This window comes from Pogona vitticeps, chromosome 10 (genome assembly GCF_051106095.1).
Source record: "Pogona vitticeps strain Pit_001003342236 chromosome 10, PviZW2.1, whole genome shotgun sequence".
NCBI lineage: Eukaryota > Metazoa > Chordata > Lepidosauria > Squamata > Agamidae > Pogona > Pogona vitticeps.
Genome location: NC_135792.1, coordinates 25506693 through 25522373, shown reverse-complemented (window position 1 = coordinate 25522373; position 15681 = coordinate 25506693). Strand labels below are relative to the sequence as shown.

Sequence of the window (15681 nt, the reverse complement as noted above, 5' to 3'; positions counted from 1 at the left end):
AGCCAGAAAGGTGATGCTGGGTTTGGAGGTTCAAGAAGTGCCAGGGAAGAATGAAAAACAATCATGGGCACCCCAATTCAGTTTGCAAATGCTTTCTTCCTGCAAGGATCTTGGGCAGTCCACCCCCATGCCGTGCGGATGCTGCCTGTGGGGGCCCGTCGTGTAAAGGGGGGGCAGCGGCAGGACGCTGCCAGGGTGGATTCACGGAGGACCACTGCTCTGTGCCAAGAGGCAGCAGATGAGGTTGGCATGTTTTCAGGGAAGACTGCAGCCAAAGCGAAGCCAAGAGACCATGGGCGGAAGACGGGTGGCACTCCTTGGTGCAAGCGTTCTTTCCAGAGAGATCGTGAAACCCTGACTTGCAGGGTCCCCAAAGGCCTGGGACTTCCTGGGTAAGGACATCGCCTGCTGAACCCCAAATGCCCGGTTTTGCCTGAGCTTAGCTGCAACCGTTGCTGCAGCTGGGAGACCCAGGGATCTTCCTCGGAGTGGTGTGTCATTACAAGCTGTCCCTGTTGTCATACAAAGTATTTGAGGGTGGTTTGGTTTTGAATGGGTCATTAAGAGCCATTTCATTTACAAAAGACCTGTTCCTCACCAGTTTGCATTTCTGGCCTCTCCTGGTAGCCGTGTGCATTTCTGTGTCCTGTCACAACAATCACCTGCCCTTTTAAATTTGCCGAAGCATCCACGGGTGATTTTCTTGCAGGTGAAGTGGCTTTCAGCTCTAATCACGGTCTCTAATGTCTCTTTTTGGTCAGGGGTCACTGGACGAGGTGAAACCAGGGCCTGGAGGGCGGCTTTCATGTCATTTTTCGAGTCATTTTCCACACTGAACGGCAGGTGGCAATGTACGCCTTGCAAGAGAGGCTCTTTTCCTTCTCCAGCAGAGCTTCCAAGAAAATGTATCTGCAAAACATACTTCAAAACTTTTTAAAAAGAAAATTAAATGTTAAAGCATCCTTTTAAAACCAGTTTTAAAACTCAAATGACATCTAGGGTAATACGATAATCTGGGCTGGCTGTCGGAAGCTCTTTGGGGATGGAGACAAGTCGAATTCATTGGCAAACGAGTTCCACAGTCAGGGTGCTGCTGCAGAACAAAGATGGTAAGGAATAGTTTCCAATTTTCTCATCGCTGATGATGAAGAAGACGCCACTGGTATCCATCCTCCTGTCAAGCCAGGAGATATTCATAAAAGTGTGCTTTTGTGCAAAAAAAAAAATACTTTCATGAAAAGAAAGAAAAAAAGAAAAAAAGAAAAACTTATAGGATTGTACAGTGGTTTAGACATCTATTTGCAGAGCCCGAGGCTGGGAGTTCAATTCCCGGCTGTGCCTTCTTGACAGGGGCTGGACTGGATGACCTACGGGGTCCCTTTCCAGCTCTACCGTTCTAAGATTATATAACCCATCAGGGAGAAATCTTTAGAAGAAGGAAGGAAGGAAATAGGTCAAGATGTGTGTCCTTTCCACTGAGGACGTCTTGACTTGAAAACTCAGCCGTCCCCCCAGTGAGTGTGTTGAGACCCAGATCCGTGTGGTGCCCGGAGGTCACTTTTTTAAAAAGATGGGTGCAAAACCTTTCTACAGCAAGACCCTCATATCTATGAGCAGATGTGGCTTCCCTTCTACAGTAGTTACATCTGCTCGTCCCGCTGCTGGCCTAGAGGGGGTCTTCTGGAGAAATGGACTGGGCAGACCGGGTCCAATCCGATGTCTCCCAAGCCCTGTCCTCGTTCTGTACGTGATCACACCTGCGTGGGCCACTTTCATGATCTCCCTTAAAGCAACCTTCCCGTCTGCTGGACAATCCCTCCCAGTCCAGCCCCCAAAACAGAAACCCAATGGTCCATTTTTGGGGCAGACTGGGGTCCAGCTGTAGAGCATTCCCCCCCCCACATTGCGTGTCGTGTTGTGTGATTTGCTGGGAAACGGATCGCACTGAACAGCGCCACAGACAGTCCACATGTGGTCTGCTTCCCCGTGTGACAACACCCTCGGTCCTACTGCTAGTTGGCAACACCTGGCCAAACGCCCTCCCTCCGCCCCGTGCTCTTCCTTGTTTCCTGCGGGGCATTGTGTAAGTTCTGTTTTGAGCCAGCCAGATTTCCTGTTTAGATTCCAAAGCTACTGTTCTCTGATGCTATTTAAGGCAAGTGATTTCAAATCCTGGAAGAATCCAGGCCTGGTTGTCTTGCCGTTAGGTGCCTCCGATTTACCGGCGACCCCATGAATGAGCCATCTTCCAAATATCCGGTTCTCGGTTGCCCTGCTCAGCTCCTGAAAACTGAAGCCTGTGGTTTCCTTTAGGGAGTCACTTCATCTCGTATGGAGTCTTCCTCTTCTCCTGCTGCTTTCCATCTTTCCCAGCATGATGGCCTTTTCCAGAGAATCCTTTGCCTTCCAGGATGTGCCCAAAGTAGGAGAGCCTCAGTGACATGGGATGCATTGAATTGTAATTTTCTGAAATGTGCTTCCTTTGGTTATGCTGAGAAGCATCAAGGAAGGGCACCTGTATGCTTAAAAATGGAAGACCTCCCAGAGTGATCCACTTGTTACAGCGGCTTGTTTTACCATCTAAAGATAAGACCCTCTGGTGGGGGGGGGAAAAGCTAAAACATGGCATGGATGTTGTTTGTTACTCATTGTGATATTTTAATTATAATCCACGGGAACGCCCATACAATAGCTTTGGAAATTCCCTCCACTGCATGATGTTTCCTGGTGTATTAAGGGATCCTTTGAAACCATTTCTGCAGCTGGTTTGGAAGGATTCGTGTTGGTTTATGACATTTATGCTCCCCACCGTTCTGTTGCAGAGTTTTGAATTTCTGATCAAATCCCTTTCAATAGAAAGACGACTTTCTGGCCAGCTCATCTTTAGGAGCCCAGTCCTTCCCCCGTCTTCTTGGGAAGTGGTGACACCCCTGTAGCCCCAAGGGGGACATAATTTTCTCTCATTCTATCCAACCAAGAGATTAATAAGATCAATCTTCTCAAAGAGAGGAGATGTGTAGCCATCGTACCTTCTTACAAAGGTGTTGTTTCTCCTACATTTCAAGCAAAAAAAATGTGTGTGTGTGTGTGTGTGTGGTCTTTGCCCTGTAATCCTTTAACTTTCAAGAAAACTGACTCTCCATAACTGTCCTATTTCATGATCAAGTTTAAACATATGAAATGTTTGTAAGCTCTACAGACAATGTATGCAGTTTAATAAAATAAAACGAATCTGCAATTCTGAGGTCTCATTCTACATTGTGTGCCCTGCTGGTTCACTAGTCTTCTTAAAAATTCTGGCTGGCATTTACAAAGAACCACACATTGCTTGAATCAGGATTCTTTATTTATTGAAAAAATAAAAACATAATGTTTAAAAACACCGAGCAAGCCACATTTAAACCAGACACATGTATAAGGTGCAGATATAAAAGTGCATTCAGAGCTTAGAAAATAAAGGGTGTTTTTTTTTCCTCACCCTTTTTGGGTGCAAATTTCAGTGTAAGACAGAGCTTTCACCTCCTGGCTCAGACGTACTAATTGACACAGGCAAATAAATCCTTGTCAAAAACATCTGCCTCACACATTGGCATCTCCCACCATCCTGTTATTTCACGATGCAAGCTGCTTCCTGTCATACAAACCTTGCTAGAATAGCAAGACAGAGCAGGAATCTGACGGATGGCAAGGAATTGGCCCCTCATGCCATGAAAGGTAAGAGAATGAGGTTTCCGCTTCACAGAGTCATGGAAGATGCTTTTGTGTCACAGGTCTGGACAGGTCATTGAACCTTCCCTCCAGCTTGCTTCTATAGATGGATGGGGTGGCGCTGGACCATGGGACCTGTTGTCCCTTTGCCTCAGGTGGGAAAATACCTTGGGCCAGCTTTACAGCTGCCACCTTTTCTGTTAGTCCCCAGGGTACCATCCAGTGGCACGAAACACACGCGTCCAATTAAACCAGAAGATCACGCCGGAGGGCAGTTCTCTGTGTGTGGTGTGATTGATTGCTTGGTAACAGATTCCACCAAACCATTCAACAAGTGGTCCAAAATATGGTCTATTTTCTTGGTTGATCACACCCGGAGTGTTGTGACCCAACACTTACTTTTGGACTGATCTGTTTCTGTTTACAACCACCCTTTTTATTGTCCATCTCTCTCTCTCTCTCTCTCTCTCTCTCTCTCTCTCTAACACACACACACACACACACACACACACACAAAATGGCACAACTTGGACAATTCAAGACTGAGTTGAGTTCTTCTATATCCCCCTGGGAGAGTTTACGGAGGCCTGCCTCCCACTCTGAAGACCACGGCCTTAGCCGATAACACGGCACAGTCAGGCATCTCATTGTATGCCACATGACCACCGTTGTACCACCTGCCTAAGGCACTTTCTGATGGTGGAGCGAAGAGGGAGGTGTGGGCCACCATCTGTCTTCCAGTCTAAGCCTAGTGACCCCACCACCACCACAGGTAGCAAAATCGGAGTCAAAGGCACAAAGGAGTCAAAGATTCTGCATGGAGTAGTTGTCTGCGTAAGAGTCCACTGGACTGTACACTAAGCCTTGGGCCATTTGCCTGGGGGATGATCTGGCACAGATGTGGGTCCTAAAATACACCCGGGCGATGCCAGCAAAGAGGAAGAGGAGAACAGTGCCCCCCACCAAGGAGATGAGGTGCGTTTGGTACTGGGCCAGGATGCCGGAAGAGGAGAACGGGGCCTTTCCACTTTCCTCTTCTCTGGTTGTATCGACAACAGTCGGGTCTCGCAATGCATCGTTGCTGTCTTTCCCACTCACGGTGGTGCTCCTCTTTCCATCATCATCCGGGCGGGTGCCGAGCTGAACAGTGAAATCCTTCCTCTGGGCCACAGTGGGGAGATCAGGTGTGGTCTGGGATCTGGGGTCTACTCCAGAGTCAGTTGGAACGGCATTCTCTGTCGTGGAGACAATGGGGTGCCACAACGAGGTCACGGAAGGCGTCACCTCTTCCTCCATAGGGTCCGTGTCACGTGGCGCCCCCGTGGGCAGCTCAGAACCAAATCTGCCATGGACTTTACTTGTTGCATGAGCTGCTTGCGAGGTCACTTGAGGAGGAGTTTTGTCCTCCCGAAATCCCCCTGGCCTCGAAGGGACAGGACGATCTGCGTCCCCATTTGCTGTGGCCTCCGGCTGAACGGTAGCGCCAGTGTCAACCCGTCCAGAGGCGGGTTGCGTAGATGGATTTGGGGTCGTTGGCCCGGCTGAGCTGGAGTGCCCCACAGAAGCTGCTGTGCCCGTGGGAAGAGGTCGGCCCGCAGCCTCGGTAGGTGTGGTGATGGCAGCACCCTGCCGTTTCTCGGAAACAGGTGTGGCTTTTGGCATTGTCTTGTTGCTGTCCAGCTTCCTCATAGCCTTCTTCACCCAGTCAGCACTTGGATCGGCACAGAAACTTCTGTTCTTGCGCGTTATGAGGCTGCAGGGAGATCGAAGAGAATTGCAGTTAAGAGATTCCACTTTCCCCCCCTGAAGCTAACAAAATGTACGAAAGTAATGATGGTCTCAATAACATCAAACGGCACAACCAACATGAGCTTTCCCAATAAAGAACGAAAACATCAAGCTTAAAAATCCTGAGAATCAGCTAGAAGAAAAACACCCCTCTGCTAATACCTCTTGAGAAAAGAAATCTTGCTTCTTTGTGCCCTGTCAATTCAATTGTGACTTAGGGCAACACTTTTCAGTGTTTCCTAGGCACAGAACACTCAGACGTGGTTTGCCATTCCCTTCTTCTGGAGGTCATCCTGGGATTGTGCGGCTGGCCCAAGGCCACCCAGGCTGGCTCTCCTTACAGGAGGCACCGTGGGGATTTGAACCTCCAAACCTCTGGCTCCACAGCCAGAGACCTAAACCACTGAGCTATCTACCAGTCTTAAAAGGACTGTGCCACAATCACCACCACCATCATCACCATCTTAGCAGGGACCTTATGAACCATTGAGTCCCACCCCTGTCAAGGAGGCCCAGCGGGGAATCGAACCTCCAACCTTTTGCTACAACACAGTGACACAGCTACTAGCAAGATTGCATCATACAAGCGGGATGCAAAGCACACATCCTTTCACAACAGCATTTACAAGCATGACTTCTGAGATGGCAGGAACAGCAACTTACATACAGAGGAGGGATGGTTTTAAAAAATAACTTACATAACAGAGATCTTCCCTCCACATACGTTGTTCTCATAGCTTTTCAGGAGCTCTTGAGGAATTTGTCGGCTTACGAATGAACTGGGGGTGCATTCCATGAGGCAGGTCTTTGTCGCTTGAGGCTGTGCTAAGGCAAGAAAATAGTAGAAAGGGAGTTCATAAAGCCATCCAAACCAACAGATTTATTGACGAAATCTTCAGTCCCATTCCAAAACCATAAACACATGGTTAGCACCAAGGAACATTAAAAAAAACACCTCCTAATATGCAATTCTAAAATTAAAACCCAGGAATTAAAAATTAATAAATGATCCATTTTTGTAAATAGAGCTTGATGAATCCATTAAAGACTCCAAAGACACTAGAAGCCATTACGCAGCCTATTTACTCACATAGTTTTCCTTTTGTCCTCTATAAACTGCAGAGACGGCAACCCTCCATATCACAAGCCATTTCCCCCCCCCTTGTAAAATACATTTCAGTTGGTTTTCGACTGCCCACATTCTCACACAGTCAAGAAATGAAGCTGCATAGTACACCTTCCTGTGCGGAGGAAAAGAGCCAGCCTGGGTGTCCTTGGGCAAACTGCACAGTCCCAGGGCACCCCAGAAGAAGAGAAGGAGAAACCACATTTGAGTATTTCGGGGTTTTCTCCACCTAGAAAACCCTGAAAAGGGTCGTCATAATTCAGAATTGACTTGACAGCACACTATTGTTGTTGTTGTTGTTGTTGTTGTTGTTGTTGTTGTTGTTGTTGTTGTTGTTGTTGTTGTTGCTAACTGAGATAAACTAGCTGTTCAGTTGATGAAATAGTAGGGTTTAAAAAAGCAACTCCTGGCCATAGAGATGTTTCCATAATCTAGTGTATATGCCTTTAATCAGTAACTCAACTGTTCTCTTCAGCTGCTGAGTTAATCTTTAACAGATCGAAACTCTTGTAACTCTAAAAAGCTAGAAATAGCTATAAAGCCAGCGCATTCATAGAAGCAGAGTCTCCAAATACCACGAGGCACTTGTGAGGCCTCCTCTTAAGTCCTGTGTCCAGTTCTGGACACCGCACTTCAAGAAGGATGCTGACAAATAGCGCATGTTCAGAGGAGGGCAACGAGGAGAATCAAGGGGCTGGAAACCAAGCCCTAGGAGGAGAAAAGACTGAAAGAACTGGGCATGGTATAGCCTGGAGAAAAGAAGACAGAGGGGAGAGAGGAGAGCACTTCTCAAAGACTTGAAAGGCTGTCTTACAGCGGAGGAGGCAGGATCTGTTCTCGATCATCCCAGAGTGCAGGACATGCAACAATGGGCTCAAGTGACAGGAAGCCAGATTTTGGCTGAATATGAGGAAAAACTTCCCAACTGTTAGAGAAGTACGACAATGGAACCCATTCCCTCAAGAAGTGGTGAGCGCTCCAGCACTGGCAGCATTCAAGAGAAACTTGGACAACCACCTGTCAGATATCTTTTGATTTGGATTCCTGCCTTGAGCAAAGGGTTGGACTCGATGGCCTTAGAGGACCCATTCCAACTTCGTTATTCTATAATTCGAAGATTTTAGGATTGTGTGGGTTTTGTCTAGAAACTGGTGCTTCTTAGAACATTTTCAGGCTCATAGGACATTCAGGGGGGGGGAGGTGAAAGCACCCACTATCAAGGAACAGTCCCAGCACAGAGCTGGGATTTTTCAAAATTTCCTTAGCGTTCTGTTTAGCAGGCACGTCTCTGAAGTTTTTGTAAGTCTGGCTCCAGCCAGGGCGGTAATTGGCATTGGTAAGATCAGGAATCCATTAAATGAATAGTTAGAGAGCCTCTCTTTCTGTTTCACTGGTGAGAAACCCCAGGAGTAAAATACTTTCCAAGTCTAATTTCCTGTGGAAGGAAGTTACAAGAAGCACACAGGCTTTTTATAATATCTGGATTTACTGGGTCGAGAATAATAAGGAGATGCACAGCCTGCCCCCTGTGGGTTTATATATTCTGGATCGGGCTTCCTGGGGGGGATGTTCAGTTGGGATTATAATTCCCATTATCCCCAGCAAACATGGCCAGTACTCAGGGAATTCTTATGCCTTTAGGTCTCACGGCCTTTTCTTTTCCTCCCATACTTCAATTCTCTCCCTCACTTGGTCCAAACACGGCTTGCTGTGACCTCTTCACTAGACAAACTCTGTTTCACGCAAACCTCGTTTTGTTTGCAAACCAGAATTAGAAAACGGGAGGTTGGCAGGAATTCTGATCACTCACCCGCTCATCTGCCCCATTTTAAACAGGAAAGATTTTGTAGGACTTTTCCATAACATTGTTTTTTTATTCAGAACAATTTCCTGGTTGCGCAACCCTCGGGCGGGCGGCTACCCTCGCCTTCAAAGGGGCTTCTGAGTTTTGACTTGAGGGAGGGAGTCATGTGAAAGAGTGACATTTTTTGCCAGTTTCGGCTGCGGTTGTGCAAGCTTGCCTGTTTTCTCATTCCGTGTGGCTTTAGGATGAGCAATCGCCCTGTTTTTTCAAGCAAACAGCTGCTCTCAGTTAACTCGGCCAACGCAGATGGCAGCAGAGAGATGCAGCAGCCGCTAGCCAGGGACGTGGGAGGCGCAGGGACGCTTAGGCCTGAGCCGAGCCTGCAAAACCAAGGCTGCATTCACACATGCAACCAAGGCGAGATGCTTTCGGATTAAGAGAGCTGCGAATTACACATCCGAAGACTTCCCATAAAGGAATGAGTTTGTGTGCCAGGTTGGCGCCTGAGTACATATTCTTGAATTCGTGCGTTCTAGAAAAGGAAATCAGATTTTTATAATTAAAAAAACAAAACACAAGAAACGAAATGTTTCGGCTATGGGCATGGGCTTTTTCATGAGACAGCAATGCCATCATTTGACATTCCAGCGCATGAATGTGAATTTGATCACACTCCTGCCAGTTTTCAGTAACTGAAATGAGCAGAAAACAAGAACCAATGAACCACTGCCATTTGACAGTGTGATTTGCTGTCCCTTCGCTTTCTCTTTCCCTCTTGCCCACGCACCTGGGGCGCACCCTTGAGCAGGCACTTTGACCTCCAGGAATTCAATGCCATTTCTCCTGAATCTCCCCCTCCCCCAGAAGCTTCAGCTTCCAGCACATCAGGCTTCCTGAAAAGAGGGTGCCCATCCTTTCTAACATCTGCCTTCGCCTGCAAATATGGAACAAATACGTCCCCATCATTGAGAGAAAGGTGGCCCACAGATAAAACAAACAAATAACACCCCTCCCAGAGTTTAGAAGTAGGTACAGATAATTCGTTACTTGCAACTTATCCCTTACAGGGGTGAGCACAGAATGTCGTCCGATTAAACATGTATCACACTCTGCCTCCTATACTGAATTTAATGGCTTCACACAACCATCTCCTCTGCTCATACAGTAGTCCTCCTTTGTTCTTCCATGATGTCTTCTGTGATTTTTTTCTTACAGAGAAAATCAGTTTAGAGGGGAAAGTGAGAATAGCTGCCTGGTGCCTCCTCATTACTAGAAGTGAGGAGCTTTCTTTCTACAGCCCCTTGGGGTTCAACGCTTCTGAAGAACCAGCTTTTTGCACAGATTCCCTCCTCCAGATTTGATCGATCAACTGATTTTTATTGGACAGTGGCAGACCTAACGATCTCCAGATTTTAGGGAAGATCCGTAGAAAAGCGAGGAGGAAGGCAGGGCTGCGATGATATGAAAGGAATAAAAAGGATGGCTTGTGTGGGTGTGTGCTGGGTGTCGAGGCAATGAGAACTGGGTGAGAACTTTGACACAAGATTCAGACTTTTTTGTTTTGCAAAATAACTAGAAGGGAAACTATTTCTCAGAAATGTCATAATAAAGACTCTTTTTTAGCCCTTTGTCCTTTAAATGATAATTTTAACACATTAGTGGTTTTTTTAAAAATATATATCCGAGTTCTTCCAGATCAAAGCACAAACCACCCAAAGTGATCCTGTTTTGTTTGGGCAAGAGGGAAAAATAAATAATAAATTGTTGCTGTTGTTTAGTCGTTAAGTCATGTCCGATTCTTCGTGACCCCATGGACCAGAGCACGCCAGGCCCTCCTATCTTCCACTGCCTCCTGCAGTTCGGTCAAATTCATGTTGGTCGCTTCGGTGACCCTGTCCATCAATCTCATCCTCTGTCATTCCCTTCTCCTCTTGCCTTCACTCTTTCCCAACATCAGTGTCATTTCCAGGGAGTCTTCTCTTCTCATGAGATGGCCAAAGTACTGGAGCCTCAGCTTCAGGATCTGTCCTTCCAGTGAGCACTCAGGCTTGATTTCCTTCAGAATTGATAGGTTTGTTCTCCTTGCAGTCCAGGGGACTCTCAAGAGCCTCCTCCAATGCATCACCCCATCCCCAGCAGTAAAAAGTGCATTCAAATCCCAGTCAATGAGGAACACATTGCTATCTTTTTGAGGCAGCTCAGATCTGCTCCCTGAGGCGGCTCGGCTTCACCCTGCCTCTTCGGAGGCTTATGCCTGGCCCTAATCCACAAAGTCCCAAGGAATGTAAAGATAAGAGATTACATACAGCACTGCACGCATTCCCAACTGGGCAGAGTCTGAAGGGCCAGGAGGGATTGTTTGAAACAAGAGCAGCTGCCTGGCCGATCACAGACCCAACCTGTACACTTATCCCTTAATCTGTGACACTATGCTCCTGAAGATACTTTCCAAGGACCTCACACACATTTCGCTCCTTGAGAAATACCCCTCTTGGACTCTTGGGAGCTTGCACAAGAGTTGACAGGCGTCAGCGAGATCTGCCTCCCCCCTACACACACCTGGATTTGGAGAGATAAAAGTGGAACTTTCCCTATCTTGGGTCATTTCACAAGAGAGAACAGAAGCCGTGGTGTCATAAATAGCCACTGGGATGAACGCCGCACCCTTGTGGAATCTGGCTTCTCAGACATTCAAAGCAGGTAACTTGACAAGGTTGGGACTTTCACTAACCACACAACTCCACTCAAGGATGGTCCCTTTGCTATCCAGCCTCGATAGCACTGATTTATTTATTGTTATTTGTACAAAGGGTCTTGTAGCACCAAGGAACGTAAGCGAGACATCTCCCTGACATGAGTGCAAACGGGAAGAGAAGAGGCATCGTCTACTGCATTCGGAAGAGAAGAGCTGATGTGTGGATCTTAGAATCAGTCCATTGCATTTAAAAAAAAAACTGTCAAAAAGTTTGCCTTCCAATTTTCAGCTCAGAATTGCAACATAAAGTTGCAGGTCAAATTGTAATGGACGAGAAATCATAACTCAAGCCAACCCAGATGCTAAACAGATGAAGAAAGCCATTCACTACCACATGGGCAGATTTATGGCGATGTAGGCAATGCATGGTAAAGTTCTGGGGAATGTGAGGTGCAAATTGACTTCCTAAAGCATTAACTGGTTTTTGTTTCTAAATCCACCTATTGCTGCATTTTAAGCTTTTTCTTATGAGAAGCGTATGCCATAATCTTCTTTCTCATACATGCTTTACATGCATCCTAAAAAGCCTAACAATATAAACAAAACCCATATTAACTTGCTAAACACAATACCCTGGCTATTGTCTTTCTCCTGGATAATGTGTTTAGTAAGTTAACAGGGGTTTTGTTTACATTGTTTGGCTTTTAGTGCTGGTGTTTCTCTTGTTTTGGGGCAGTCCTATTCAAGAGCATCCAGAGCCAGAGATAGGTCCATTATTTATGTAATAGTCTTGCAGTTCAGATGCTCTTTGTGCTTTGAAATGGTCATCACCAGAAGGGGAAACACTTAATCGCCATGAACCCAAATATTCAAGAAAGCCAGGAAAGGCAAATGCTGTAAACAGAGAGAGCTTGGTCTGAGACAGACCAGAGGATGCTAAAACTCTTTGGGATAAGGAGGGGGGAGACCAGTACAGTATATGGTTCACAGTACAGTATATGGTTCACACACACACACACACACACACCCAGATTTGCTTCTTCTCTAGCTCTTGGAAGAACTGCAACTAAACTCAGAGGGAACAAAGAAGGCTGAAGGAGAGAACGATGTATGATGCCCTTTTCCTATGTCTCAGAAATTTTGCTGGCTTTTGACCCTGTGAGCCTCAGCGCCACTACACCATTTCCTGGGATGAGATCCAGAATCTGACGCCAGAAGGTTTGCAAGCTAAACTTGGCCTTCACACACACACACCTCTGGGCATCCCAGCATTTTTATTCCTTCTGCCCCGACCCCACCGCCAATGAGCTCTACAACCTGCCATGAGCCGAGCAGAAAAGGACAAGACACAAGGAAGAGTAAAAAAGCTAAGCCAGGAAAGGCGAGGGGAATGTTTGGTTCCTCTCACCTACGTGCCTGTAAAAATCACAAGGCCTCCTCACGTGTTTTGTATGGGAATGGGATTGTGGAATCAATAAATACAGCTTCACGCTATATCTAGGTTGACCGGGCAAAAGTCATAAAGATAATGCTGGGTGTATATGTGTACATTTATGTTGCTTCGGCATTATCAAAGCCGTCTGTGTATCTTTCCCAGTACTCTTTGCAAGCCAGGTAAGAATGTCAATCCACACCCTTTCCTGCACATTATCTTTTCCACATCTTATAAACCTAGACTTTTTTCCCCATTGGCTGTGGGGCAGAACAGACAATATACATGACACCATGATTAAAACATTGCTATGTGCTGTTAAATTCGGAACCAACGTAGAACCATTCTAAGAGGGCTTTCAAGGTAAATGAGATATTTATGCACCTGGTTTTATGAACTGGCTGGAGAGCTCAGTGGTTTCGGCATCGGGCTGGGAGTTCAAATCCCCCCCACTGTGACAACTGAGAGAAGAGCCAGCCTGGGTGGTCTTGGGTAAGCTGGGCGGCCCCAGAGCAGCCCCTGAAAAATGGGGCTGAACACCAATTTTGAGTACTCTCTCTCTCATTCTCTCTCTCTCTCTCTCGAAACCCCTGGGAAGTGTGACCGTAATTCAGGATTGACGATAGCGCATAATTATTATTTTTACCAATTCCATACCCCTAGTGAATTTCCATGGCTGAGTGTGGATTTGAACCCGGGCCTCCTGAATTCTAGTCCACACCACACTTAAATTAGAGGATTAGATTGTATGTAAATAGCACAGCAGGAGCCTATTTCATCTCCGGAAGGTGGCAAATGAATTTGCTTTGCGCTGCGGTGAAGTCTTCTGGACTTCACTGCAGTGTATCACATTTTTCCAGGACTAATTTGCACTAATCAAGGAGTATCACTGAAATCTTTTTTCCAACCTAAGATAAATGATGCTGCAATGAGGGAAACCTGAACAGAGCTTGAGAAATTACCTACGTGTTCGTTTTCCACCATCCTGGGTGGAAAATGGCAACTCCCAGGAGCTAAGGCTGGAAGCAAATGAAAGCAGCTCAAAAAGGTGACATTGGTTTGCCTCCTTGCCACGCAGATTTTCTAGTACCTACCAGGGTCCAACCTTCCTTTTATCAATGAATAGAACAGACACATGAATGCACAGCTGGTCCTGTCACATTAGTTTCTCTTGCGCCCATATGGAGACGCAAGAGAAAATATTTTACATGTGGCTCGGGATTCACGGCAGCCCTATAAACAAAGAGCTTCCACTTCTCAGGCCTTGCAACAATCTTTTCAAAGCCATAAAGGAAGTTTTTTTTCCCAATGACACGGTTCGAGAACGTCAACACCAAAGACCTCACCCTCTTCTTGGCTGGCAGCTCGCAAACACAAGACCTGTGGATCTTCGGGCCTTGGTAAAGATCCGTTCGAGCTAAATTTCAAGGAAGAGACGTTTCCGTCTTTCGCGCGGACATGCCACCGGTTCCAGTGAACCGCAGGGTCATCCTGCCCCTCCCTGGCCCAAATCCTGTGCTATTGAAGCATTAAATGGCTTAAGTGAGATCAGTGAGGAAGCTTCACCTCTTAGAGTTCTGCCTGGCAGGCTGCATTTGAAAGCACAGGAACTAGACTAGAAAGGAAGATAAACAAAAGATGATCCTCTTTGGTGATGGCGTGTTCCACACTTCAGCTGCAAATAGAATGACAGATTCTGACTCAAGAGACCTCGGTTCAAATCCTCACTTGGCAATGGGTTGGGGGGGGATGTTAAAAATTCACGCTGCACCCTCGCTGGGTACTTTTAAGAACCAACTAAAAACATGGATGTATAGGCAGGCCTTCCCTTCCAGTTAATTCCTGTCCTCTTTCCTTTTTTTCCTCTTTATTTGATTTATTTTTATTTTTCCCATCTTATAGAATCATTTAATTAATTAATTGTTATAATTTTTTTTAGAACTTGTTATCCTTATGTTGTAAGTCGCCTAGAGTGGTTGAAATGATATAAATACAATAAATAAATAAATAAATAAATAAATAAAACCACACAAACATCCCAGATACCACAGAAATACAGTGAAGGCAGCCAGAAGACAGAAGCTGCTCCAGGGCACAAAAGACAGGCTGTCGCTCCTAAACTCTTAAAAGCTGCGGAGATGTCTCCCCAAGCAAGGGGTAGAATCACAGAATTGTAGGGCTGGAGGAAGCCTGGTGGAGTTCAAACCCCTGACAGAGACATTTGCTCAACTCTTTATTCAGGAAATAAAAATGACAGCCATTCTAGGTTGACCTGCTCAGTTGCAAAACTCACACCTGGCTGTAAGGATCAAGAAGTTATTTCAAAAAAGTTTCCCCAAAGGGGGGAAAGTTCGTGGGCCAGCATTTATGGCCATCGACTCTGTAGTTAAAACTCTCTCCTGAAACGGAGAATAGAGTCAAGCACCCATAGGCAGCCAAATGCTGGTCTTTCTAGTCCTGGGGGGGGGGAGAGAAACCATCACCCCTTAATTCTTGTATCCCTTAGAGTCATTATAAATGCACGTTTATAGAAAGCACCCATCTATTCCATCAAATACGAAGGGGAAGGGGGGGGGTTCTCCATCTCCCCCCTAGGCCACAATCCTATGCATGGGTCGCGCGTCCTTGGGGATCCAGTGGTTGGCTTCCAGCGGAACTCCCCGCCACGCGGTTCCTAAGGCGCAACCTGCCGCCGCCCCCGCGCGCCTCTGCCTCCTTTCTCTCGCTCGCTTTCTCTCCGCCAGCGCTCACCTGCCACCGTCAGGACGGGCCAGATCCAGGCGATCGCCACGGCCCCGATGCCCAGCATGATCCTGCCAGCCGGGAGGATGGCACCTGGAGGGGGGGGTCCCCGCCCGGGCTCTCGCCGCTGCCCCCACCCCACCCGCGCCGGCGGCCAGCCTTCCTTCCCAGCGGCGGCTCAACTCCTTCGGGGAAAGAAAGAAGGGGGCCGGCAAAGTGTTGGCTTCGCTTTCTCCCGTTTCCTCTCCCCTCCCGATTCCCGCCTCCTTTGGCAGGAGAGTCCGCCTGGGAAAACCCAGCGCATTGTTCGCCCGCGATGCGCGCCCCCCGGGACGGATCAGGCCCCCCCCCCTGCGCGCCCGCGCCCCTGGCCCGGGCACGCGGCC

General features: G+C 47.1%; 1 protein-coding gene across 2 annotated transcripts; it reads right to left on the bottom strand.

Annotated features, from left to right (window-relative positions):
- Window positions 1–3841: 3841 nt before the first annotated feature.
- Window positions 3842–15493, bottom strand: CX3CL1 (C-X3-C motif chemokine ligand 1). 2 transcript variants are annotated; one of them, XM_020778914.3, is made up of 3 exons: window positions 15305–15493; window positions 6195–6321; window positions 3842–5461 (listed from the first exon to the last, which is right to left on the bottom strand). In XM_020778914.3, the coding sequence occupies exons 1-3, from the start codon at window positions 15360–15362 to the stop codon at window positions 4513–4515; spliced, it is 1134 nt and encodes a 377-aa protein (XP_020634573.3). In that variant the 5' UTR covers window positions 15363–15493; the 3' UTR covers window positions 3842–4512. The 2 variants fall into 2 exon arrangements, with proteins under 2 accessions (XP_020634573.3, XP_020634574.3); XM_020778915.3 differs by having other exon boundaries at window positions 6195–6316; window positions 15305–15436.
- Window positions 15494–15681: the final 188 nt, after the last annotated feature.

Bases quoted from the DNA above. Each gene is read 5' to 3' on its own strand.
- CX3CL1 (XM_020778914.3), bottom strand. From the start codon at position 15,362: ATGCTGGGCATCGGGGCCGTGGCGATCGCCTGGATCTGGCCCGTCCTG. The intron at 6,322-15,304 runs GTGAGCGCTGGC...TTCTTGCCTTAG, and splicing joins GCCCGTCCTGACGGTGGCAG to CACAGCCTCAAGCGACAAAG. The intron at 5,462-6,194 runs GTAAGTTATTTT...ATCTCCCTGCAG, and splicing joins GGAGGGAAGATCTCTGTTAT to CCTCATAACGCGCAAGAACA.